The following is a 25706-nucleotide window of genomic DNA, read 5'->3' as shown; positions in this document are numbered from 1 at the left end:
ATGCCCCGAGACTGCAGGCTTCTGGATACTTGAAATCAGAATTGGAGGATTGCTCCAGTTTTGGAAGGGGGAGCTGCAGCCAGCCCAACCTCCATCTCAAAGAACTTTTCCTTGGCTCAACTCTCCTGCTTGTTGTTGTTATTATCAGAGTGTGTTGACCCTGACTTCAGGGCAGGAAAGTGTGTCTGCAAGGTGCACTCAGACTGATGACATCCAATATTTCCCTTGGAGGACACCAGCTGGAGCATCCCTGAAGCCAACTCTGACATCACTCCTGCAGGTAACGAATGTGGACAGATGGCTAATTTGGCTTCAAGCCTGTCCTCCAGGATGTTCTACTCAGTAATCAAGCTTACTTCTGATAGTGATAAAATATAACAATTCGGACAAAGCATTTGGTGTTATACTAACTTTTCTGATTGTTCTCATTTGGTTTCCATAACATCAGCATTTGTATTCAAAAATCCCTAATTCAGAACATTTTGCCTGTTGAAATCTGATTCTTTTTAGACTTATGAAATACTTGCAAGAATATTTGAGTATCTTTGTCACTTGAAATCATTCAGTTAATAATATTTTGAAGTCTGTCTCCATGGATTAAAAGTTCTAAATGCCAAGCTGTGTTTGTTGTGACCATTCAACCGAGTCACCTGGTATAATATTCCTGGCTCTCCTTGCCTCAACATAAATATACAGCTACTCACTTGCTTTGCCATAAGGCCCACGCACAGGAAACAGAACTATAATTTCTGTGCATTTTTGAGATAATAAAGCTGTGCGTGCATCAGCTGAACAGAAATGGAAAGAGGGAGTACTGCATCTGTCATTAAGTATTGGTATAATTTAGTTTTATATTATTCCCTTAAATCTATACATGAGAGCTAAATGACCAAAAATATTTTAGGAAATGTTAAATACTTTTTCCATCTGAAGAACTAATTAATCAATTAATTGAAATTAGTTAATTTAAAAAGAAAGATAACAGCTCAAAAAATGGGGGAAGAGGATGTAAGAAGTAGGAGCTAATTTTAGTCTCAACAGTCCTCTGTGGACGCTTCTGTTTGAATTTAACACTTCAGCACCACAGTGTATTGAATTTAGTATGAGATAGTTTATAGAGAATTTTATGGTTGACAAATTCATGACAAATTCAAATGCAGAGAGCTTCAAAAAGCAGACACAGTACCAGTGACAATCAGGAATAAGAAAGAGCAGAGCCCTTTCAGTCCTGTATTCCAGAGGGAAAGCACTATTTCTTTCCTCAATACCGTAGGTGTAACAACAGTTCAAAATATGAAAATGACCCCAAATCCAGAATGTCTAAGTCTTTTGTCTAGACAGACAGATACCTACAGTTATCATGCTGAATTTTGCTCTTTTCCTAGCTTTGACACATGATTCTCTAGTAAGAAGCTTGTTCTTTGCTTCACCGATTAAATTCAATATTAGTTTCCTTCTCCTTCAGTAGGAAGCTTTGATAAGACACTCACTAGAACTTGTGATTCAAACAAAACCTTTTAAGAAAGATCATATTTAAAAGCTCCCAGTGAAAGATCAAACAAACAAAAAGTAATTTCTTTTCACTTAGTGTTCTTGGAATTAACAAAATAAATTTCTGATTTCATTTCTTAAAACTTTGTTTCAATCTAGAGTAAAAAAAAAATTACTGAAGGGTGTTCATGGTCTTTTGGACATTAGCTCAAGGGTTCATTTCATCTGACACAGTTATCAGTGTCAGATGAAAGTTATCAGTACCAGACAGTCAGTTATCAGTATCAGACTTAAAGGAAAAAAGAAAAACTGGGTTCATTTGCCACTGTACAGCGGACCAGCAGCAAAGCCTATTTCTCCCATACAGCTTACTCATGGCCAAGACAGAGGTTATGTGTTCTGGATACCTGAGAGTACATTTTTTACTATAGATTAGAAATACGTTATGATTGCCAAGAAGAACAATGATTTTTTAGCTAAGCCAGCCTAGTCAAATTGAAAGGAAACTGTCTGGGAATACTCTAATTTGCCATGAGACAAATATTAAGACACCTAGATACCTAATCAAATGCTTCTCAAGTTCCCCGTCCTGAAACGTCAGTGCATTTTAGCAGAACATGGCTCCAGCTAAAAAAGCAGTAGATCAAAAGCCAGCTAAATATTCTCAGTATTAGGTTGGTAAGAACTGATTTAATTTTAATTTCCATAAAATAAAAGGTGAGGCTTGGAAAACCAACAACTAAAACACTTGGCACATGGAGAAGTGACTGTCCTAGAACAGATCACATTTCACAATTAGTTTAAGTCTATTTGGTTTTGCATATCTTGGAATGTTTAATTTTTGCCCTGCTTGGTATTAACTTCAATGAGATGACAATATCTTCTCCAGGGTTTCCCAGTCCTGCTTTCAGGTTCCTGTGAACTACAGTTGGTATTTGAAACTACTGTTCCAAGTATTCAAAAAACAATGAATATATAATTGGGACATTTCTTTTTTCCTGTTTTTAACCATCGCTAAGATAATTACACTCCAGAGACACTACCTGACTTAGCAGCAGCAATGCTGAATAATTCAGAAATATGGAATATCAAATGTGCAGAAAGGAAAGCTGTCATGAAAATCCCCAGAGGTTTATTTTAGCTAACAAATCTGACAGCACTTCAGTTACCAGTCCTGCTCTGACACTGGGATGAGTTACTACCGATCTAGCTGTTGTTCTCGTCTACAGATTTTTTGCTTCTTTATTGAGTCCCAACAAGAGAATTTCCAAAACAGTACATTTTTCAGACTCAAATACCTAACTTTGAAAAATGGATTACAAACACCTATTTTTTCCATTACTAACGTATCTCTGTAAGGAAGTATATACTGTTAACTTCACTCTTACAGTGACCAAAAAATAGACAAAGGAAAAAAAAGGCTCAGAAAGACAGAATTCTCCAAAGCAAGTATTAACAGACTCTGACCTTATGGTTAACACTGGGTTTATTTAAACAGACACCAAATATACAAGGACACCAGAAATCTCAGGGTGTGTTTTCAATACCAAAATGCTGCTCATCTCCTACCATACTTCCAGCTGGTAAAATCTACTTACTAAAATCTTGCTTACCAGTACAATATGTTTTTAAAATCATGAATGATTTAAAAAAAAAAATCAGATTAATGAACTGCTATAATTCTTCCTTTTTTAAAAGTATTTTTCTATGCTATGCAAATCACAATAAGAAAAATAAATATTTTATGTTTAGTTGAGTTTTTTAATAAAACTGCATCTGTGTTAAGTTAAAGTGGTGCTACCAAAGAGTTCAGAGTCAAAATAATTTGTATCTCTGATTCACGTGGATTGTCTTCCCCTAAACAAACAGCATTCTAAATATAGAAATATTAAATAGTAGTTATATGTATACAGGGCCTATCCAAAATAATTTTCACTTCTGTCCTCCAGCTTTGCAAGAACTATTCCCAGTGCCATGATATTACTATCAATGATGTTGCTGCAAATAAGAAAGTAAACAAAACGCTGTTAATTTCAAGCTTCATTAGAGAAAGTAAAAAACCATCAACACTTACTGAATGAAAATGGACTCAAGTATTGGAAAAGAAACATCCAAGTTCTACGGAAACGTTTCAAATACATCTCATCTCAGTGCTCTCCTGCACATCTTCTGCCCATTGCTTCATCAGAACCAAGACTAAATCATTTGAAATTTTGCAGTAATAGTTGTTCCAAATACCTGAGATATGCAAGGTCAGATTGTTCAAGAATGGATGCAAGAAGTATCAGATAAGCTTTGGAAAGGCAAAATACAAGTTTAAGATCTATCAATGGAGATCTTTTCAGCAGGTACAGATCACTAGCGCTGCTGAAGATCACATGCAGTATGAGACTGCATACAAATCTGGCCAACTATTTTCAGAAAAAAGGAAAAATGAAACTTATCACAGAGCTGTGCCAGAATAATCAGAGGAATTATGAATCTGGAATTCTATGAGAAAAGGAAGAAACCCATCAAAATGAAAGCTAATTTGTCTTTAGAGACAGAGCAGGAGTAAATCTGATAGATCACATATGTTTAAACAACCTGGCTGCTTAGGTACGTACAATTCATTTCCAGAAAGACCAGCCTTTTCAGAGATTTGAGAGGTATCAACTCTATTGCTGTCAAGTTACAGGAAGCCCACCAGTCTTGCTTAATGGATTTAACTCCATGTCTTTCTGATTCAGTTCTGCTCTGGGAGTATTTTGGATTCTCTATTATGTCTAGAATGTCATAATATGCAGAAATTTACTAGTTAAATTGTTTCAAAATTAATGAAACCACTCAAAAACCCACCATCTTGAGAACTATAGCCATTGTCTTACTCTGTAAATAATATTTCTACTAGTGCCTATTATTTACAGATACAGAGCAAAGTGTCTTTTAAGCTTCTTTCAGTTGTCTTCCATATTTCTGGAAAATTTGTTTTCCAGATGGGTAATAGCTGTTTTTCCATTCAGGACATGCTTCTGTTTTGCTTCATTTCTGTAACTGTTGTAAAGAAATTGATCAGAGCAGAAGAATTTAGAGGAAACCTACTTCATCTAGCATCTCAATTCTAGCACTGTTTAACATGAGCTTCTGTAGAAATAGATACTTAATTCTAAATGGCTCATATGACTTCGTAGATGCACCTGATAGGGCATCTGACCCAGACCGAGTCTCTGTAAAATGAAAAGTGTGTGCATAGGAGAGTTAGTATGACTCTGCCCAAGCAGCACATCTCTAATTTCACCTAGAAATGAGTACTAGGGAGCTTGGGTTCTTAATATTCCTCACAATTACTTAGATTTTACCCATGTATCCTTAGTAGGAAGCTTCCTGAAGCCAGAAACTTGATGTTTGAAAACAGAACAGAAAACAAAGCCTTTGGTATAAATTAAGGTATAAATGAACACCCTATGCTGTAATTTTGTGTCTGTTTATTCTATGTTCTCCCCAGGGAAAGAAGAAAAAGGTTGCTGTGTCTAAAAAACAGCAGAAGCATGTCAGATTTCATTCTGGGCTAAGAGGAGATTATTCCCTAACTTGTGAGGAACAGGAGCAGGGGCTCTCTGAGATTCTGAAATACTCTGTAACCTTGAAGGGCCACGGGCTATGGCAAAACAAGCTCCAGGACTGCATTTGCCCTTCCACAGCTGTTATCACACCGGAGAGTTGCTGTTACGAGCTGCTTTTACAAATAGTATTTCTCCTGTTTTACTGTTACCAATGGACGAAATCCACTCCAAAAGACATTCTCATTATCTGTCCACTTTGACTTTGTACTTTTTGGTATTAAATTTCAGCCTTTTCTCTTTGCTAATGCCTGAACTGCGATTTTGTTGTTGTTGCATGTCAACACTGATAATCACCCTGTGAACCTTGCCGGAGAACCTTGTTAGAACAGATTTTTCTATTTCTTTAATTCATTTCTCTTAGAGCCTAATTATAATCATTCTTGTTATTCTCTTCAGCTTTATTGGGTTATATAGCAATAACTTCCTAGAGGTCTACTGTGTTCTTGGCTCTTGGATGTACTCACATGTTCCCACAAAAAGGATCTGTAGGTGGGTTTAAATGCATTTTTTAATTTTTTCCTCACTTAAAATCTTGTCTTATTTTCTTTATTAAGACCAAGGCTAATATGCATAGGTCAGTGAGTTTGAAGTCAGTGTCTTAATTACATACACAGCTAAATAGCTTTGAACAAACTTTCCCTTAAAATTGTGTCTGTAAATGATTTATCTGTAAAAACTTTCCTTACAGTATTAAAAACAACTTGGATTGCAATAAAACTGACTTTCAAATGGGAATTTGCCCCATCAGCCAGTAGGTGGAGATGTAAGTCCAGTAATTACTGCAGAAAACAGCTATTTGACCGTCCGTCATCCAATTGAAGTTTTGTATAATACAATTTAACCAAGGTTAGATTTCTTAATAAGTATTAGATGAGACGGGTGAAATCTGTACGCAGTTAAGGCCCATCTATCAGCCTTGCCAAAGCCATTCTTACAGTCTGTGGTCAGCTGTGCCCACAGCGTTTAGGAAACTTTCATATTCAAGAAAATACTAACAAAAGGGAAAAGACGGAAAATTAAACATGTAATCATAAGACATTTCCTTAAAGTAGACCATGTGCTGTTGAGCATCTCAAAAAAAAAAAAAAAAAAAAAGAAAAAAAAGAAGCTTGATCAGTATTCTGTTGCACAACATTAAAAACATACCAGTATAAAGAAACATGTAGTGCCAGTCATCCAAATACCCCTATTTTGACAAGCTTTGAGTCCTTTTATGCCTACAGAAATTACAAGCATTTAATTACCTTCCAGCAAATAAATGAATGTTCTTAAAACACTTCCATCAAGATAGTCACAATATCCTGTTTTGGCATCAAAAAAATACGAATCTATTAAATTATCATTATAGAAACTAATACTGGAATTGGCTGCAATAGCGATAGTATTTTACGATTTACAAAAAATGCAATAATGTCTCCTATCATCTCTCTGATACAGAATAATAATAATATCTCTGCTTAGCAGAAATGGAAATGCAAGCAATTACAATATAAAATTCATAATATAAAATTTAGGGAAAGTAGTTGGAACTTTAAAGTCATTGTTTTGTTTATGCTGCTTGATTTAAGGCCAAGTAAGAGCAACACTGAAATAATAGAGCCCACATGATTTAGCTATATCGACTTAATTATAACACTGAAACTAATTATATATATTGTAACTACAACTGCACAGACAGGCAACCTATAACAAAGGACTATTCTTCTTTCCTGAATGCCCTTTGAACAAGTCAGGAACAAACAAAGATTGTGCTTTGAACAGTTTTGCTATTTAAACTGTCATTCTGTCAAAAAGAATCACTGCAAAATGGGCTAAGCACAAAAACATATTGCAAAGAAGCAATCTGGGCACCAAAAACATTTCCTGTGGGGTGAGAACTCAGTAACTTTACTTTTCCTTTCCTGCCTTCAGTGAGTCTCTTAGAAACCACTACCCTGAGGTCCCCAAGACAATGGGTTGAAAATACTGCTCCAAACTACTTTCTTCCCCTGCTGTTTACCTTTTCCTCTGGTACTCTGAGAGGTCCTTTGCATGTTCACAATCCTCCAAAAGGCAAAAACGTTGCTGGTGTTTCCCTGCTGTGCTCCTGGCTTATCACCATCTCTTCCACTCCTAATTCACTGCATGTCCACAGGTCATTTGTACTCTTGGGAAAACAGAGTGGTGACTTGGCCTAGCACAAAAGAAAACAGGTAGGTTCTGCAGAATCAGCTAATCTTTCTGCTTGAGAACCAGAAGAGAGTGGGGAGTGGCATATCCTCTTTCCTTGCAGGCACCTCATTCTCTGTCGTGGGCAAATTGACTCGTGCAATTTAAGCACCTACAGCACCTCTCCAGCACTGAAAACAACACCCCCACACCAAGCTGACAATAGAAAACATCAGAAGTGTTGATTTTCAAAATTATTGAATTACTGACTTGAAGGGATCCCCACAATAGAAACAGGTATTTTTAGAAATGTGCAAAGCTGAGATATGAACCTTGTTCCCCAGTGAAGGACACTGACTTGGCAATTTATGGAACAACAAATGCCAATTCTTGTGAGCCTCATTTATTCCTGGTCTATCAAAAGATATGCACAGCATTTTATAAATAAACTAGCACAGCAAAATTTGGGGTGTTTATAATAATTTTTACCTCAATGACTGCTGGAGGCATTTGCCTTCACCTCTTGACAAAACTCGTCTTGCAGCTACTTAGATGAAAAGAAAACAGCTGCTAGAATGTCTGGGGATAATTCAGAATGTGATTGTGCTTGTCTTAGTTCTAAGACCCACATCATGTCAATACCCATATTGAACTCTCCTGATATTTAAACAAAATTTGCATTAACTCTCTTTTTTTCAGATCAATGTCAAATAAGTGATCAGATTCACAAATAACTGCGAGTTAAAAACTACAGAAACATGGACTAGACATAATGTCTGTCAGAGAGGTGCAAAAACTGCTGATAGCCATAAGTAAAAAGCAACCACCTATAACCCAACATCAGAAAGGAATTTGTCCTTAGGCAGTACCTGCAAACATTGTCCTGCACCTGATTCAGTTCAGTATTTCATTAAAAACGCGCATCCAGCGCTCCTCATCCGTAGGGTTTTAAATGCAGCTTTTTGAATGCAGTTTTTTGCCTTTCTGCATCAGTTTGGAACATGTGCCCACGAGCTTCTAGATCCTGATCTCTGATCTGAAAAGGGACCTGAAGAGCCAGCTGACATTGTGCTGTAAATCTGATGCCATCTAGAGCTCATGGAGGAAATCCTGTGTGTAGGACTCACAATGCATGAAACACGTGGTGCTCAGAGCCTCTCAGAGTTTTAAGACATATTCATAAGGCTTACCAATTTTTACTGGGATCATTAGATGATTTATACAGGTTTGCACGGCTGGAAGCATGGCTTCTGAATAAAATAGATTTTCCAGAGACACAGAGGTGGTACCTGCACCTGTTCTGTTTTTGACTGGGAAAATGGAAGAACCACTGGATGTATTGCTGAAACCTGGAGACATCATACATCTTGAATCCTGCCATTTTTACAATCTGGATCTAGAGCAGAGTTTGCCATTTGCAAGAACCTCAAATAGAGCACAAATAACAGTGCACTAGATTTAAAGTAGCTGGAAGGTTAAACAGAATTCAAACTCTTGACAAGCTGGAAAAGTAAAGAAACGAAGGCCAAAAAAAAAAGATAAAAGTAAAAATGTTTAAGTATAAAGCATCACTGAACTAGGGATTATGAAGACACATCACCTTTTTGGCCATGGAACTTTAAACAGATATGAAGGCAAATGCCTTGCCTTCAAAAAGGTAAAATCTGAATTACAAGAGGAGGATGATGAACACTTGGATTGATACCAGTTCTGCAGAAAACGATGTGGAGGTTACACCAGAACACGAGCCTGTTATGAATCAACATTGTCGAGGAAATGTAAATAGGAACACAGTCTCTGAGACAGGTAAAGCCACCCACCTGCTCTACTAGGAAATGATAAGGCTTTGGCTGGTGCAGTATCTGCTTTCAGTGTTACAGGCTAAATGGAAAGAGTCCAGAGGAGAGCAAAGATAATCATCAGAGACGTAGAAAACATGACTTATTAAGAGAGACTGAAAAAAACAAGGTAATTTATTTGAAAATGAACAGTGAACTAATCTGACACTAGTGTTCAAAAAGGTGTTCTCCCAGTGTACAGTGTTCAGGACAAAATAGAGGGGAGTTAAAGCCATGACAAGGAAATTTCTGGTTAACTATTATAAATAAGAATAGTACTGTAACACTGGCTATATAATAAATTGTCTGGGCAATTTATTGAGACTCCGCATGACTGGGGTTTTTAAAAGGAGGCTAGTCTATTTGTAATGCTACAAATAGGGGGGAGAGGTTAACAGGACAAAGTAGGAGACTTCCTGACATTTCTTCCTAGCCTCTTCTTTTCATGCTTCCTGCATGTACTGCATTAGCAGCTCAATTTCTTCAAAGTGGACATCAGAGATATCTCTTCATCCCCAGGACTAAGGTGATCCTATGTCAAGATAGCTGGACAGTCAGAATTAGGCTATATAGACAAAAAATCAGAAGGTATATATCGGCAGGTGAAGATGTTTCTGTACCATATTTAATTCCAAGAACCATCAGCATTGCAGAAGAAAGGAAGAGAAACACTGTGCTACTGTGGAGCTTCTGGCAGATCTTGTACATTACAGGCAAAATGACCCTCACAATGCACATCCTGGCCCATAATAGTAACTTGAGTCAATGAACACATACAGAACTTGCTTTAATGTACATATTTGGAAGCTGTTTGGCACTGTGAGGGGTCTAACAAAATCAGTCATTGGTTTTAATCTTGTGTTGGGAGCAGCTGTAGCACAGATATGGACTAAGCTGAGACTTAAGACAGCAATAGATCATTCTCTAAAAAAACAACCACCAATGAGCTCAAACAAGCAGAAATGGCAGCAGATGCAGAGGTTGCTCCCAACGTTAGGAGCAGATAAACACTAGGTAAACACTACAAAATATAAGAGAGGGACATTCATTTTCTGTGTAGTAGTACCAATAGGTGTCACCAAATTCTAGATGAAAGTTCTAGAAAAAATACTTGAAAATACACACTTAAAAATAATTACTTCAAAAGGGTGACTTCTTCTTCATCACTGAAAATTGTTCAGATGGGATTTTATAATTTTGAAAGCCAAGTCATCTGTATCAATAGCATATTGATAGCTTTAAGTAGGTCGCCTGAATGCATTAAGCAACATACCTCTGTCTTCTTCTTGGCTACCACCCCAGTCTTTTTTATGTAAAGAAATATTAAATTCATGTCCAGAAACTACTTAGTTTTCTAATTACTGGTAGTTTTGGTGACCCACTCTACGAATCTGCCCTAGCATATGGGCATATAGACTATCAACCTCTAAAGTTAATATTTGTGGGAAGTAGCAGGCTAACAGCTCTAGAAACATTACATTCAAGATATTTATGTTTTTATGCTAAACACAAAGTCCAAGTGTAAAAGAAATATTAACATAAGAGTTTCCACAGAAGCAGAAAAAACATAGCTACTTTAGCATTGCAGCATCAAGTCTATGAACAAGATTTGGTCCCTTTTTGCCTTGGGGTGCATGAGCCCCAAACAACGTTTAAGTGGAAAGTTGTGCATCCAGACTGGGTCTATCCAATTCAACCAGCATGTAAGACTCAAATAAGTGCCATGTGATTCTCGTGAGGTTAGAAAAATGATACCAGCAGCAGATGTGATTCTTGATTTTTATTTTTTTTTATTCTGAAACATTGCACTCTTCCGTAGAATTCTCCTGAACTGGCCTTTGGAGAAAATGTACTGCTTGTACAGAAGCTCTACACTGAAATCCCACCAAAGGCAGGAGAAAGTAATGGAATATTCAGATCTTCATACATAAATAGTATGCATCGTTGTTAGCACTTTTCACTGAAAAAAATCTGAAAATTTCATGGGGCCATAGGTGGAGAGGAGTTTGTAAAATATATTGTTATCTCTGCTACCAGTCCTCTATAAACCACAGTCTGTCAAAACAATAAATCAAGACCTTAAATTGCACAGACTCACACTGGTTGGCAACTGCTTTTCTGTAGAATAACGCCTTTGCATCAAACATTCCTGTAGCACAGTTCAAAACCGTAGATTACACTCAAGCTCTAAAAAAATAGATGATTGTTTCTGGTTGTGAGAGGTTTTATGAATATGTTTATAGGCAGAAATCAGCCAGAAAAGACACAGACTATAAAGCACTGGGAGCTATAGAACAGAAATCATTGTCCATAGCACTTTCTAAACTTCAGAAAATGATCGTAAAATTGTAAAAGTACTTGTCAGATTTGAAACATGGTCTTTAGCAAAGACTTTATTTGCACCAACATGTTGTTAAAAGTACATATAAATACTGAGAATAAGGAACTGCAGAAAAAAAAGAGTATTTCTAAAATAGATTATATCAAATTCAAATAAAAGAGCAATCTGACAACAGCTTACATAGTAATAATATGATTTTAGATATGTAAATCAACAGAAAGTGCCAAGCAATCTAACACACAACTGACCACATTAAGGTCCTATGTTATATCCAAGGCTGAGCATCTATTATACAAGGGAAGAGAACAATGTACTGAACGCCTAATTACATTCCTTGAGCACATCCAAAATTTCACTAAAAGTACATCCATAATGAATGAATGGCCCTTACTACTGTGAAACCTCAGTCCTATAACTTTTGCCACACTTGTACCCTTGTAAAAGTAGCATTGTATCCTTGTATTTTTACAAGTAGCCGTGGGATGGTGAAGCATTTCTATTCCTATTTTACAAATGGGAAACTGAGTACAAAGAACTAAAATGTCTCATCAAAGGTTACAAAGCTGATTCTAATTCGTTGGCTAGCAAAGTATTTGCCAAACTATTGTTCTGGTCCTTTGCTAGAATTACATGATTCTCCAGTTTCATCTCCCTTCAGGGAGGTCTGGAGATGACAGATCTATATCAGAAGGCAAAGAAACCATTACAGAAAGAAATTGTCAAAGAGTAGTCAAGGAGTACTCATATACCAAAAACCAACTAACTTTCTCATGTAGGTGCTGGAAGTCTTGGTACCAGTGAGTGGCACAACACTCCTCTCATCGCCGTCCTGACTTGCAGTTCCAGAGCAATATTAGGTTTCACCTGCACCTTTCCCTCTCTCCTGTATCATAAACCTACACCTCCACAAAACTGCTCTGAAGAGCTGTGCAGCCCTCTCCTATCCTATTCAATTTGTGCTATAATATGTATAGAATCTATTATGCTTTCCCCCCCCCCCCCCCTTTTTTTTTTTGAGATGAATTTTTGATGCTTTCTTGTCTGGTTAGGAATATGCTGCTGCTGGCACCAATGGACACTGATGCCTTATTTCAGACAGGGCACAAGATAACATGAATTGATGTTATGTAACTGCTGCCAGGAAATAAAGAGCAGTCATCCCTAGCAGGCTTGAGCATATCAAACCCCCGTGTTAAACTTCCACAGAGCTTTTAGCCCAGACAGGCTATTAAATCACATAAACTGACATGCTGTATATCACAGTCCATTATAGCAACAAGGTTACCCTATTAGTTTAAGTAGCAACTGCTTGGGTTAGGCAAACTTCTCCAGAGACTAGAGTGTTTTGCACCACAGAAAGAGAAACATCAGAGCATACAAGCAATGCCCCAAACCTCTACCATAGCACAGAAACAAGCCAGTGCAAGAGAACTTTGCAACAAAGGATGTAAAGATCTCTGGTTCTCCCCATTTACAAACTGAAAGAACACTTCCCAAGTCATCTCACATTTTGCTGAATGATAGTGAACCTGGGTTCAAGACACTGAACCACCACTGTAACATGGTGATGATTCCACATTTATCTTACAAAGACCACTTCCCACAATACAGCAGAACCAATTTGCTCTGTGCCTGGTACTCAGCCCTAAATGCATCAAAGGGAAACTGTATGAAGTCCCCTTCAGAATGTATTGTGGAGGTGTATGTGCATCAAAAGAGAAAAATCACTATGGCCAACTGTGATGAACCCTAAGTGTGACAAATCAGTTGAATACTATATAACACTTCTGTTGTTTCCATGGCACGTGAAAAGGGAAATCAACAAGGAGTTCACTGATTTAGACTCTGGATTGGGGGGGGGGGGGGGGGGGGGGGGCAAGGAAAAATTAATTCCAGAAATGTTAGCTCAGCTGGCACGGGAGTTTGGTAAGCTCCATACTATTGTCACAACAAAAGCCTACCTGACAACCCTTCAGTTTGTTGTGCCAAAAGCAAATCCTGCTGATGCCCACTGCAGCAGGATTTTGATCATGTGCAGATGGAAAGCAAATATACCGCACATATAATACAACAACCACTCTTAGGTCTTCTTCATTTTGATCTGTTTTTATGTACATTAAGGCTAATGTAACCTTTCTGCTTTACACAAATACTGGGCTAGCATTTTATGTAAGGGGAAAACTCATCAGCACAATTTTTGATTCACATACCCATTATTTGCTGGTGTTTTACTAAAAACTCTGGCAATTTTCCAGTTCATTAAGGATCAGCTCAGATCTAATGCTGTTAGCAAGAAACGGGGCTATTAGACTACCAATAGCAAAATATTTACCTTTAAAAAAATATCCCTACTGCTTACAAAATAGTGACACAATAATTATGGTGCTGGTTGAAGCCATTTCTAGCTATAGTGTATATGCACCTAAAGAAAAACTGTTCTGCCTCTTTAATTCCATAGAAGCTGCCTTGGTCAATTAAGTTACTGATATCTAAACACGTGTTCTGTAACATTTACCTTATTTGTTGTAAGCAAGGTATTAAAAGCCCGAGGTGTCAACAAAGAAGGCCCTAAGAGAAAAGTAGTACTGACTTTCAATTAGAAAATAATTCCTCAACTAAGCAAAAATACCGATCATTAAACACACTTCTGCTATTGCCATTTTAGACAGAGGGTACTTTTGAGCAAACAGATTGTCCTAGCTCAGCCAGCCTTCAATCCTGTTCCCACATGCAGGGTGCACAGAGTGGTTCCCTGTACGGTACTGCTTTTCAACCTGCATACCTCTGATGCGGATCTTGTCACGGGGAAAACAAAGGAAGACTCTCCTTGATTTATGTAAGAATCAGGAAGAATCAAATTACAAGGGATTTATAGGTCACACTGTCCTATATGTTGTTCCTTGTGAAGCCATTTATCTCTGCATCTTACATACGCAGGCAAAGCAAGCTGGGTACCAACTGCTGCCACGATGGTCCCAACAACAGCTCATGAAAATTGCCTCATCTGCTCTGTAGTGCACGAAGCCCTGTCTCTTCTATAAAACTTCCTATGAGTATCTCCTCTTCAGGCCTCTCTTGTCTTTGAAAGATGAATACAACAAACTGCAAATGTGCGAAACAGATGATAGTTTGCACTAGCAGTATAACTTTTAGTTATACACAAAGTTTGAATGCTGAACCAAATTATAGGATATGCTAGGTGACTTTCAGTAAGTGGCAAGAAATTACAACTTTTCAGAGGACCAGGAAGACTAGCAACTCCAGAGCACTGAGAATGCATTCACTACATCCATGCTGTACAGTCGTCACATTGGCAGCTGATGGAAAGCACTTCATCAGCACTTAAAAAAGCAAGATTAAGACTGATGTGCCTAGATGGGAATAAGTAAAAAGCAGCGAGCAGAATAATGAAAACAAGCCCACATAATGCTGCAATCACCTATTTTTTTCCTGATGTACAAGGGCTGGTCATTCCCTGAAGATACGGGTCATATTCTAAGTGAATCGGATCCATTGCTTTCAAACAGTGCAGACTCTGAGACAGAGACACAGGTTTTCTGTTGCTATTGTTTCCAGGTTTTGTTTGGGGAGGGGAAAATGCTGAGTTTTTAAACAGCCAAAATCTGCAGCATGGCATTTCAGACAGTCATGAGCATCAAAGCAAGTCTCACTGCCAGTCCTGCTGAGATGCATGCTGCATGAGAGACCTAGAGACTCAACCATGTTGAACCATGTCTGGCTGCCTGTCCTCTCTGCTGATGAGGATTAACCCCATCTGATCCTTACATGAAAATTAAAAAAAAAGAAAGTCAAAAAAAAGGATCTAATTTTATGAAGAGTAGAAGATCATTCTTGTGAATGAGCTGATCTATATAATATTGGGATCAGAGGCTGGCTTGTAAAAAATTATTTACAAATCAGCTTGACACTGTCCAGGTTTGGCAGTCCTGTGCTGAAATTACAGGAACACATACAATAGCAGTATCACCAGCCATAAACAAAGCATCTATTGCCAGAATGTAGGCTCAGCGATTGATACATGTATTGCATCAATCTTCAGCAAAGAAAACATAACTAAAATATTTTCAGAATGTGTTCTGTGGAATAATGAGAATAATTGTAGTCATATTCATTCTTTGCTCAATGCCAATACTTTCTCTTAACTGCACGTATGAGTCTGTTTCTTTTTCACACAACCACTGGGCCAGAAGAGCTCAGGAAGTGTTTCTAACCACGGCTTGTGAATTTGGCAACTGGTTGCCCTGATCTTTTCCCCAGTTTTGAAGTTTATAGCTGCTTGCTTTTACTACCTTTAATTAGTACAGCCTACAAGGAAATTCCTGGGCTTGGCTTCTTCTGCTACAGCTGCCTTCTTTGCTTGTTCTGCTTCATGTTCCCACTCTCCCCTTTATTGCTACTTACTCAAAGGGGTCGCTGGGATCAGCTCTCTGGAGCTCTGGAGGAATCGGGATTCTTTTGTAGTACATTTCCCAGTCAAAAGCTCCTCGCATGGCATCCCCCGCCTGTGCCTCGTAGCCAAAGTGATTGTGGTCAATGACATCGATCATAGGACACACGATGGTTTTGTGGTTTAGTGCAATCTGGTCTGAAAAATGAAAGTAGAAAATAGGAAATGGCATGTCTAGTCAAGCCATCTGTCATATTACTGCAAAGTGAATCCCACAGGTTTTTTGATGTTTGAAGATTGCTTGCTTCGCTCCCCATGGCCCCCAAATCATTTCATTTTTCAAATCTGTATCAAACCTTTATCTAAAGTGGACTTAATGCAGTTAGGCAATGATTAGAAGCATTTACAGTTCTTTAAAGGGAGGCATATCCCTGTGAGACCCACAGGAGTCCAGTCATCTATATCTCTGCCACTTTGCTACTCCGAGCTGTCCCCAATCTGTCAGCTATGGAACGAGCCAGCAAGCAAAATATAAAAATACTCCTTCAGCTGTGGGGAGCGTGTACGGCAAGCTCCTGAGAGAGAGATTTGTGTTCCCAAATGTGAATCTCAGACCTCGCAACCATTCAGCCTCTGTTCCTGTAGCACTAGTGTCCATCAGCTCTGAGATCAAATGCTACAAATTAAAGGCAAACTCCAATGCTGGGAACAAAACAGGGCTAGTGTCCATTTTTTGTACCTTTCTTGGAGATACAAAGAGGGCCTCACGGTATTATTCCTACTCACCTGTTTTATAAAGCGAGCAGTTTCAGTTGGCTTAAAAAAAAAAATTAGAACTGTGAGATTAAATCAAATTCTCATCTCTAATATAAAAGCAGGGTGGGCCTGAGTCTGCCTTTGGTGAATCTTAGTGCTAAATACCTTAGAGCTCCACAGAAAAGAAACAGCAGGAAAGAAGATATGCCAACTGCATGAATTAGGCAGAAGAATAATGTACTGAAGTGAGGAGGTACAGGGAAAATTTGTAGCTGTGTTGGCATGAAAGGACAGGAGAAAGACTATCTGTGAAAAAAACAAGATCTCAAAACTCCAACTACAGTAAAGCTTTTTCTCCAAATGATAGCCCAGATTTTCTAAACAATGTAATAATTTTTTCTGTGTCTATGTGAAAAACTTTTTTTTAAGGGTTAGATTTCACTAGTGCTTGAAAATATCCCCAAAAAAATAATCAGAGGGCTGAGTGTGGAATGAACATTTGGATCAGAAGGCAGGAAATATTGGTGGTATTATTAATAATATAGATTTTGTTTCCGTGCTTCTGAAGGACTGAAATGAAAAAAATACATATATTTTAGCTAACTTCTGTAGCTTTCATATTTATTCTCAGCTATTCTTAAGAGACTGTCCAAATAGGGGAACAATACTGACTGCTAGTGAGAAATTGCTGTGCCTGGAAGTTCAGCAGGTTTTTACACCCTAATCCTTTAGTAGTGAAATAAATTTAATGTCCAGACTCTCACAAAATTCTAAGAAACTCTTCTGAAACATAATGGCTGCATTACTGTTCCTATTGCCAAATATAATTGTATTCACCGGTACACTGTGTAGTGCTACCTGTAATCATTATGTAAAGTCATTTTTACATAATCTCTTTCCTGTGATGGTCCTGCTAATAGTTACGGGGCTTATAATAATCTGCCTCTGATCGCCCCTTTCTAAACTGATTAGAGGAGAGAAACTAAATGGGGTTGATTTGGCTGGAGTAGGTCAAAGGTAGACTCATAATATACTGACATCCTTCTCTTGATCTTCAAGAGCTTAAAATAGACTGGAGGACTGGAAACCTCCAAGTCCCAAGCAGAGATAGCCAGGAAGACAACTGTTTGAGCAGGGCTCACACTCAAGCCTAGTCTTCCTTCCTAAAACTCTGCAAGATTTTTGCAAGTAAGACGATGCTTACATGCCTGGTCTTGGGGTATCTGCAAAACTTACACTTCTCATCCCTTAAAATGTTTCAGAGATGATGATGTGCCATATGAAGATATTGACTTTTGATGAAACCAGGCTGTTAAATTATGTAGTTGTACACCAAAAGGCAGAGTAATAAAACATTCAGCCTCAATGTTTCTTTTGGTATGCCTAAAATACTGAATTTTGCATACTTCTCAGGCTTAAATGTAGCCCCAGTATAAATTCAGGAAACAGAAAAAAGGGCTGTACAGGCAGCTTACTTTCCACAAGAGTACTTATATCATACTTTTATAGATGTGAACATGCTGCTGCCTTTGCCACAAGCTGCTCTTTATCCCACCTGCTCCTAATGTACAAAACTGAAAGGCACAGGAAGTGTTTTACAGCTTCCTCATCCTCTCACAAATTCCTATCTGTCTGAAAATGTCCACACCGTATTTCAATGCAAATATGTTGCAGAAACAGGGAAAAGCAGACATAAGCATCATCATACGTGTAAAAATCTTTCAGATTTGAGAGAAGGCCTGGGATTAAGAGGGTACACTGCTCAGTTTTCGCTATTGAAATTTTAAGCAATTATATGTACATATTTGGATTCAGCAATTTTATTATCAAGCAGAGTGTATGTATGTGGTAGTAAGCAGAAGTTTTCAATGTTGGATAAGCCACTACCTAAAAAAAATTTAGGTTCTGTCTTTAAGAGAAAGGTGCACTCCTTTAATTTTGAGTGCTTGTTTCAAATTGGCCCGATTTAAGAAACAATACTACTTTGCAAATAATCTTATTTTTGTATTTATGTATGGAATTATGGATGGTGACATCTGAGTAGCTCAACAAGTTATTTCATGTTATCTGACTTGTCATGAGCATTTGCGCTCTTAAGTCTTCCCCACTGGCAAGTAACGTTATCAAGTATAACATCGTGGAGACGGATAGCTATGGCTAGCAGGTGTCTTGGTAACTTGCTAAGCATGATGTAATTTTAATTCTTGGTCAGGAAAAAAAAATACCTGTTTTGACAAACCTGGCTTTGGTAGCCTATAGCACTATTGATCTGTGTTTCCATCTCCCCTCTCCTCCTACTTCTGCAGCAACATCAGCAGAAAGAAAGATGTGCCTGCATCTTTCAGCTGGTTTGCTCCTCAGTTTCTTTCCTTGAACCCGTGATAACTGGGATTCTTCACTACACTGGACTCAAATACTGCAGCTGGAGCTCAAATCACAACTTTCTCTCTGCTGGCTTTATATTACTGAGGAGTGATAACAAACAGCTGTGTTTGCCAACATTTTTACATGATTGCAGCTGCCTGCTCTGTGAACATCAGGCAAAACTCCCTCAGATCTCAGTTTTGGAGTGGCTTATCTCAGTTTAGAATGCTGTTTAAGCTAACCAAATAAACTAAATAAAGATTAAAGAAAATAAAGAAAAGCCATTTTGCACCTGTTTTTAGGAAAACAACAACAAAAAAACCAACAACAAAGGACTGCAACTGAAAGGAATATATATATATATTCACAGAAAACACCTATGGCTGATCTCCTTAGAAGTATTTAGATACCTAACAAGTACTGAAATAACTAGGTTTTCTTTGGTCTAAAAAGTGATAGCCAATTCTTAAAATGTAAATTAGATGCCTAAATAACTTTGAGACCTGGCTTTAAGTGATTGCTTTTTTTTTGTTTTTGTTTTTCTTTCTTTTTTTCTATCCTCTAACTTGCAAGATCTCATTTTGAGAAAAGCTGTTTGCCACTGCTCTGAGCAGTGCAGAACACTGCTGCTCTCAGTGAAGACTGACAGTCTTCATTACAGTATTGGGTTGAAAAGTCCTTTTTGAGGACTTTTCACTATTCTTGACCAAAAAAAAAACAATAAAATCATAGATAAAATAGGGCCAGCTTCAAAACAGTAAGTACCCATTATAGACTCTGTTTTGGTTTCCTTGAATGACATTCATTCAAATGCAGTGCTGATTGAAACATAAGACAAATCTTAAGATAAACACTTTAAAAACTAGACAAAGAAAAAACAAAACAAAAAAAGCCACCAATTTTACTATTACTAACAGCCACATGTCATCCAATTTCCAGATAGTAAATATTTGCCCCCTAATGGTTCAGAGCAATTCTCTCTTCCCTTTCAGAAAACAGGGCACAAGGCATTCTTAAGTATATTAGCTGTGTGATCATTCTCTATTTGTCCTTCCTCATGTAATGTTTTTTTTTTTTTCTTTCAAAATAAAGCCTATTGACCTTGGGCTCCTGTGTTCCTCAAGATTATTTTCCAGATCCTCTAGCTGGTTAACTAAGGGTATTTCCACTAAAAGGGAACGAGAGAGATCAAATTGCATTGAGAGCTGAGGAGAACTGGGTCTTGGTCCCTGATGAAGCTTCTCTCATCTTTCCAGTTTTCTTGCTTGAAGCCGGGGGTTGTGGTCATCAGTTCAATACCCAACTGAATCTAACTGCAATTATGAATTCTTTGTGATCATTCTGTTTAAAGCTTTTATGGGGTCAAACCCAGCTACCTGTATCTTCACTTCAGACAAGAAAGCAAGAAAAGGAACTGATTTCGCAATTGCAATTTTCCCATGTCTAAACTAGCAAAACAGAAGGGCTATATCTAATCTGCAACAATTTAGCAAAAGGTTCCAGCAGACAAGAGTGAGAGTCTTCCTGAATTTTTTACATTATGGTGATGTATTATGAACCTTCAGACAAAATTAGAAAGCAGAGGAAAACTGTATATGTACAGTATATGTATATGTACACTCCACAGTGTTTAACAGCTATCTGTCAAAGCTGCTTGTGGAAAGCTTGTTGAAACTTGTATTTCCTTCTGCTCCTTTATGTCACTTGGGCTTCACATGAAGATAGTGAGGTTACTTTTAAAAATGCTGATCGTGTGATTAAGGACATTGTGGTAACACGGGGATAGTCTGGATTTGTAAATTGATATGGAAGATAGAAAGGATGTAAATTCAGAATTTTGTAGATTCTCCTGTTATTGTTCTGAAAGAAAACTAGTTACTACTTTTTTTTTTTTTTTTTTTTTGTCTCAAGTGATAGTTCATTACCCAAACAGTGCCCTCTTCTTGGCTCTAAATGTTTTATTAGCTTATTGTATGGCCAAACCTAGCCTAGGAACAACATTCAAGAAACAATAACCATTAGTTGATGAAACACTATCTTGTCTTATACTTGTGACATATCCATTTAAATAATACAAATTTCTTTAACAACAAATTCAGAAGTTTTATTTGGTTTTGTTTGGAAAAAAAATGCACTGCAAAGCACATATGCTTTGCGTGTAGTCAGGTGTACAGAAAAGGAGACTACTGCTTCCTGAGTGAAATCCTAGACTACAATTGATTCCTTCCATTCCTTTGACTAATGGAGCTTTGCTGGCTGCAGCCAGATTCCAGCAAAGCAGTCAATAGCTAATCATTCTCTCTGAGCTTTCTCTTGCGAATGCAGTTGTTATTGAATTTAACTCCGAGGTCCTAGATACATTTACAGCAAAAGCTGTTTTAATGGAATGTGGAAGACTAAGAAGCAGTATGATACCTGCATAACTAAAGTTCTCAGGTGTATAGTAAGGGCATGGCATAATACTAGATTTAGTAGCTTGCTTAGTAGTAGTAATAATAAAATAAAACGCAACTGTAATAGGCCAAAGTGATACTTCAAATTTTCGCTAGTTCTGCCGCAAAAACAAACAAACAAACCCAACAACAACATAAAATTGAGCTGCTCAGTTTTCTCTGAGTTCTCTATCATACTGACTCTTCAGACATTGCAGAGCAGCTCTAAACACTTTTATACATTGTATGTCCTTTTTATTGTGGGACACAGTTTTGATTGCTTAAGCTATGCTGAATGCTGCAGTTTTAGTGGGTGATGAACACTCGCACACTTACTAAGCAAGGGAGGCAGCCAATTCACGTTGACTTCGCAATGGGAATCCAGAAATGTCAAGACTTCTCCTCTAGCCAGCGAGGCTCCTAGCAGTCTGGTTCGAATGAGCCCTTCTCGTTTCTTGGTACGTACAATCCTCACTTTGGCAAAACGGACCATGTATTCCTCCAGCTTCTCTTTTAAATGTTCTAGAAAGAAGGGCAAAAAAAGCGTCAGTGGTGCCAAGCCTGGAGGAGCCAACAGAAGGATAGGTTGGCATACAACCTGCAAGCAGCTTATCCACTTCCGTCTCCTGTCTCTTCAAGACCTCCAAAATCTGCCACAAATCCTCTGTGAGGCAGTTCGGAAAGTGCAAATGTTCTCTGTTTTATCACCCAGAGGAAGACACTGACACTCTGGACCTTTTACTGCAGTTGCTACTGGCAACCTGCCATCCGCGATATAATCGTGGCCAAAACAACTGCAGGATATTCATACATCCTCTGGTTCCTGCAGCCCAAGGCCAGATAAACATTCTGGCATACTGTTTTATAAACGGTGTCCTTTCCAAGTGGGCTTCCTATTATCAACTAATTATGAAGAAATACGCACGGAAAGCAATTTTTAAAAAGTAACCATTAAACTAGCATTATTAGATTGTTTCTGTAATGGGAAGGGAAACAGACATGAAGGAAGATCATAATAGTTGGATACCAGTGTGAAGCAAATGGACAGCTGACGTCCTAATAAAATTAAGCTGCAAATGTAGAGCATTTGATAGATTCTCTTATCTGCATAACCTAGCTGTTTGTATCACAAAACAGCACCTTCGGGAACTTCTTTTATTCTGACTAGAAACGGACACTAAGAACTATAAAACCCCAAATCAAACACCACCACTAACAAGAAACAAACAAAACACCACAACCTATAGTTTTGGCTCTTCCTAAATACATCTACAACAGAAACACTGATATTTTGCCTTCGATATAACACCTCAGCATGTCAGATTCATTACTTTGGAAAAGTTTGATAACTTCTTTGGCAAGACAAATAAGGAGAGAAAAGCATAGCCTCCAGTAATGAAAACTGTTGATGTGCCACATTTAGTGATGCTAGGAGTTGCAAACTAAATCTCACTGAAATAGGTTTGCCAGGTTATGATTGCTTCTTATATCACCTACTTTATTGTTTGGACTTGTGTGGTCAGTCAATACAGGCTTTGATCCAGACCCGACATCGTTATTGATTGCAAGAAGTTTGTTATGGACTACCAGAAGGGACTTCTTCAGCAGTACCCTCAAGTGTATAATGCTGACACAAAGATTTAAAGGCAACAAACAAACAAGTCACAGTACAGGGAATACAGGATCTTGTGTTAAAGTAAAATTAAGCTCTACTGAAACACAGCTTCCTGCTCATGCTCCTTCTTGTCTCTGCTCCTCTACTTCCTAGCAGATCAACACACAAGACTTTCTAAATCTACCCGTAGATCAGGAGGAGTAGAAAACATTGAATTGTTGACATGCTGCTGGCAAATCCAGAGCAGCAGGGACAAGTTATATGCATTTAATAGGAGAATACTGTATGGGATACTTCTCTGAACTGAATATCAATGTATGCTCACACTGACAAGGGAGAGGCTTGAGACCTGGGAACCATCAGAGAATTGACAAGAATTGCAGAACAAGCTGTGAGCTTCGGGAGGGAGAAACGGAATACTTTGGAGAGCTACTGAGTCAAGAGTGCTTTGTGTTCATAGTACTACCCGGGAGAAGTATTAGATCAAGTAGTAAACAAGTGTCGTGAACAAGTCCTCCTAGGATGATTGTGAGAAGTCAGAGAAATATGTTAAGGGCCAAGTCTGAGACCTTATTCCAAAAAGTAAAGAATGACATTCAGATAAACATCAAATGTTTTTGTCTTCTACTCCATGGCTGATTGGAAAATTCTCAGATTTCATTCTGAAATAAGAGAAGCAGCGGCATCCCTTTTTCATCCCATTTCGCTAGTTACATACCTCAATAAAAAAACAACACAATCCCCCAGCAGTCACAATGACAAGAGATGCACTGTGTCTTTGAATGATGATCTTTGTATGCCCAACCATACTCACATGACAAGGGCTGTATGCCACTCTGACTCATTTTAGGTACCAGCTACAATTCACTATCATGACTGGCCTGAGGTTAAATCAAGTCTTAGATCATTTTGTGCCCATGTGCAAGACTGTCTAAAGCATATATTTATTGACCTGTTTTGCTGTTTTTATGAGCTCCATTGAGGTTATTCCCATAGTGCAGGAATATAGAAGAAGGGAAATAGACCTTAAAAACAAAGATACAAAGAGTCCTTGCAGGAAATATAAGAAAATCTGTTAGGGCTGTCAATCTGGATTTTTTTCCCACTGTAAATCGCATCATCTTATGGCCATGAAAAATGAAAGTCTCTCAAAATGACAGGATATTACTTACTTCCAAAGTAGAGCAAATCTAATCTGTTAGGTACTGTGGCTTCTTTTAGTCCTGAGACACTGTGAAAATGTCCTGTAGTACTCTAAGGTCATCTAACCCTTTCCCCTGTGATCTCTTGCACCCACAAATCTTCAGATTTTTACACTGACCCGTGCATGGCCTGCCCAGCCAAGAAGGTGACCACATTGCTGCATACTGCACAGACAACTAACAAAAAGATTCAGGTGACCCAGCCTGAACAGAGCTCTCCAACTAGGCCAGCAAGCACTTAACAGCTTGGCTATGTGCACATCCTCCATCTTTACCTGTCTGCCCTCAGAGGTGGTTCACTGATGAGACTGGCTGATCAGAGGATCCTACTACGTAGCTCAGCCGGGCTCTGCACCAGGTGCGAGTGCTTTACCATTTCCCGTGAGCTGGCTCACAGGCTGGCAAATTCCCCCTGTGTATGTGAAGGCAGCTACCAAGGCAGCTCCTCATCCCCTTGATGGACAGAAGCAGGAGCTTAAACAATCTAAGTTGTTCCTGGTGGGGGTAAGCTCTCTGTTCCCTATTTACAAATTCAAGGCAAGCCTGAACTGGACCTTTACTCAGGTGTCACAACAACTAAGTTAAAGCCCTTGCAAGTACCCAATTTGAATATCCACTGATGCTTAAACAAACACACACAAATGCTATCTTCACATGCACTCTTGACTGTTATCACTTGCCTTGGGCCAAATAAATTCAGTGAAATTCAGCTGTGTACCCAGCCTTGCTCAAAGGACTTCATTTCATTCCTTGCACATCTTCCAATGAGCAAATTCTGAAAGCCCATCTCTTCAAGAAAACACTTCAGAGAGAGATGATGTACACGGCCATACTATGCTACATTCTTTTCTGTTCTTATATCAATTGCTAAATAATGAAATAAATGAATAATATAATTTGATTGTCATCAGTTGTATCTGAGCTTGAACCCCATGGAAACAATGATAGTTCATACTGTTCCTTCATTGCTTCAGGTTCCTTGCAAACTCAGGAAAAGAGATCTTTCGCATTGTTAATATTTTATCTTAGGCCAGAATGATGGCTGAAATTCTGTACAACAAACAAGAGTTCACTACACCATCTTCTTCCTCCATTTCCTTCAAATAGCTCTTCACACATTTCAGACAGAATATCATTTGATTTGTAAAGAACTGCATTAAAACAGACAGCACATCTTTTGATGCCAGAATTACGTGCCCCAACATTGTTTTCAGATACTTTCATTTTATTATTTTCTCCCTGTGATTCAAAGAACTACTCACAAGTAAGAGGTATACAAATAAGAGGTAAAAATTGCACATCTTGTTCACACAGAATTCTAAATACACCCTCATTTAGACATAACTAGAAGTAACCAGGAAGAAAACAAATTTAAGAGTGAATTTTTATAAAGCTTAGATAAATGAAATAAAAAGATCAGGTCTATATACAAACGGAAATATATAGATTAGTGGCAATACATAAGGAATCTAGAGACACGTATTGGTAATATTCTAACAGTAAGTCATG

General features: G+C 38.1%; 1 protein-coding gene across 7 annotated transcripts in view; it reads right to left on the bottom strand.

Moving 5' to 3' along the window:
* The window catches only part of GALNTL6 (polypeptide N-acetylgalactosaminyltransferase like 6), a 497378-nt gene that overhangs the window by 61753 nt on the left and 409919 nt on the right, over positions 1-25706 (bottom strand). For 6 of the 7 annotated variants that reach the window (XM_066996154.1, XM_066996156.1, XM_066996157.1 and 3 more), the window contains exons 5-6: positions 21717-21902; positions 15843-16026 (exon numbers count right to left, since the gene is read on the bottom strand). In XM_066996154.1, the coding sequence (XP_066852255.1) occupies positions 15843-16026; positions 21717-21902 (370 nt within the window). The remainder of the gene's footprint in view (positions 1-15842; positions 16027-21716; positions 21903-25706) is intronic. The other variant, XM_066996158.1, reaches the window with a different exon arrangement.

This window comes from Anser cygnoides, chromosome 4 (assembly GCF_040182565.1).
Source record: "Anser cygnoides isolate HZ-2024a breed goose chromosome 4, Taihu_goose_T2T_genome, whole genome shotgun sequence".
Taxonomy (NCBI): domain Eukaryota; kingdom Metazoa; phylum Chordata; class Aves; order Anseriformes; family Anatidae; genus Anser; species Anser cygnoides.
Note: the sequence above shows the minus strand (reverse complement) of the source record. Positions and strands in the feature narration are given on the sequence as shown.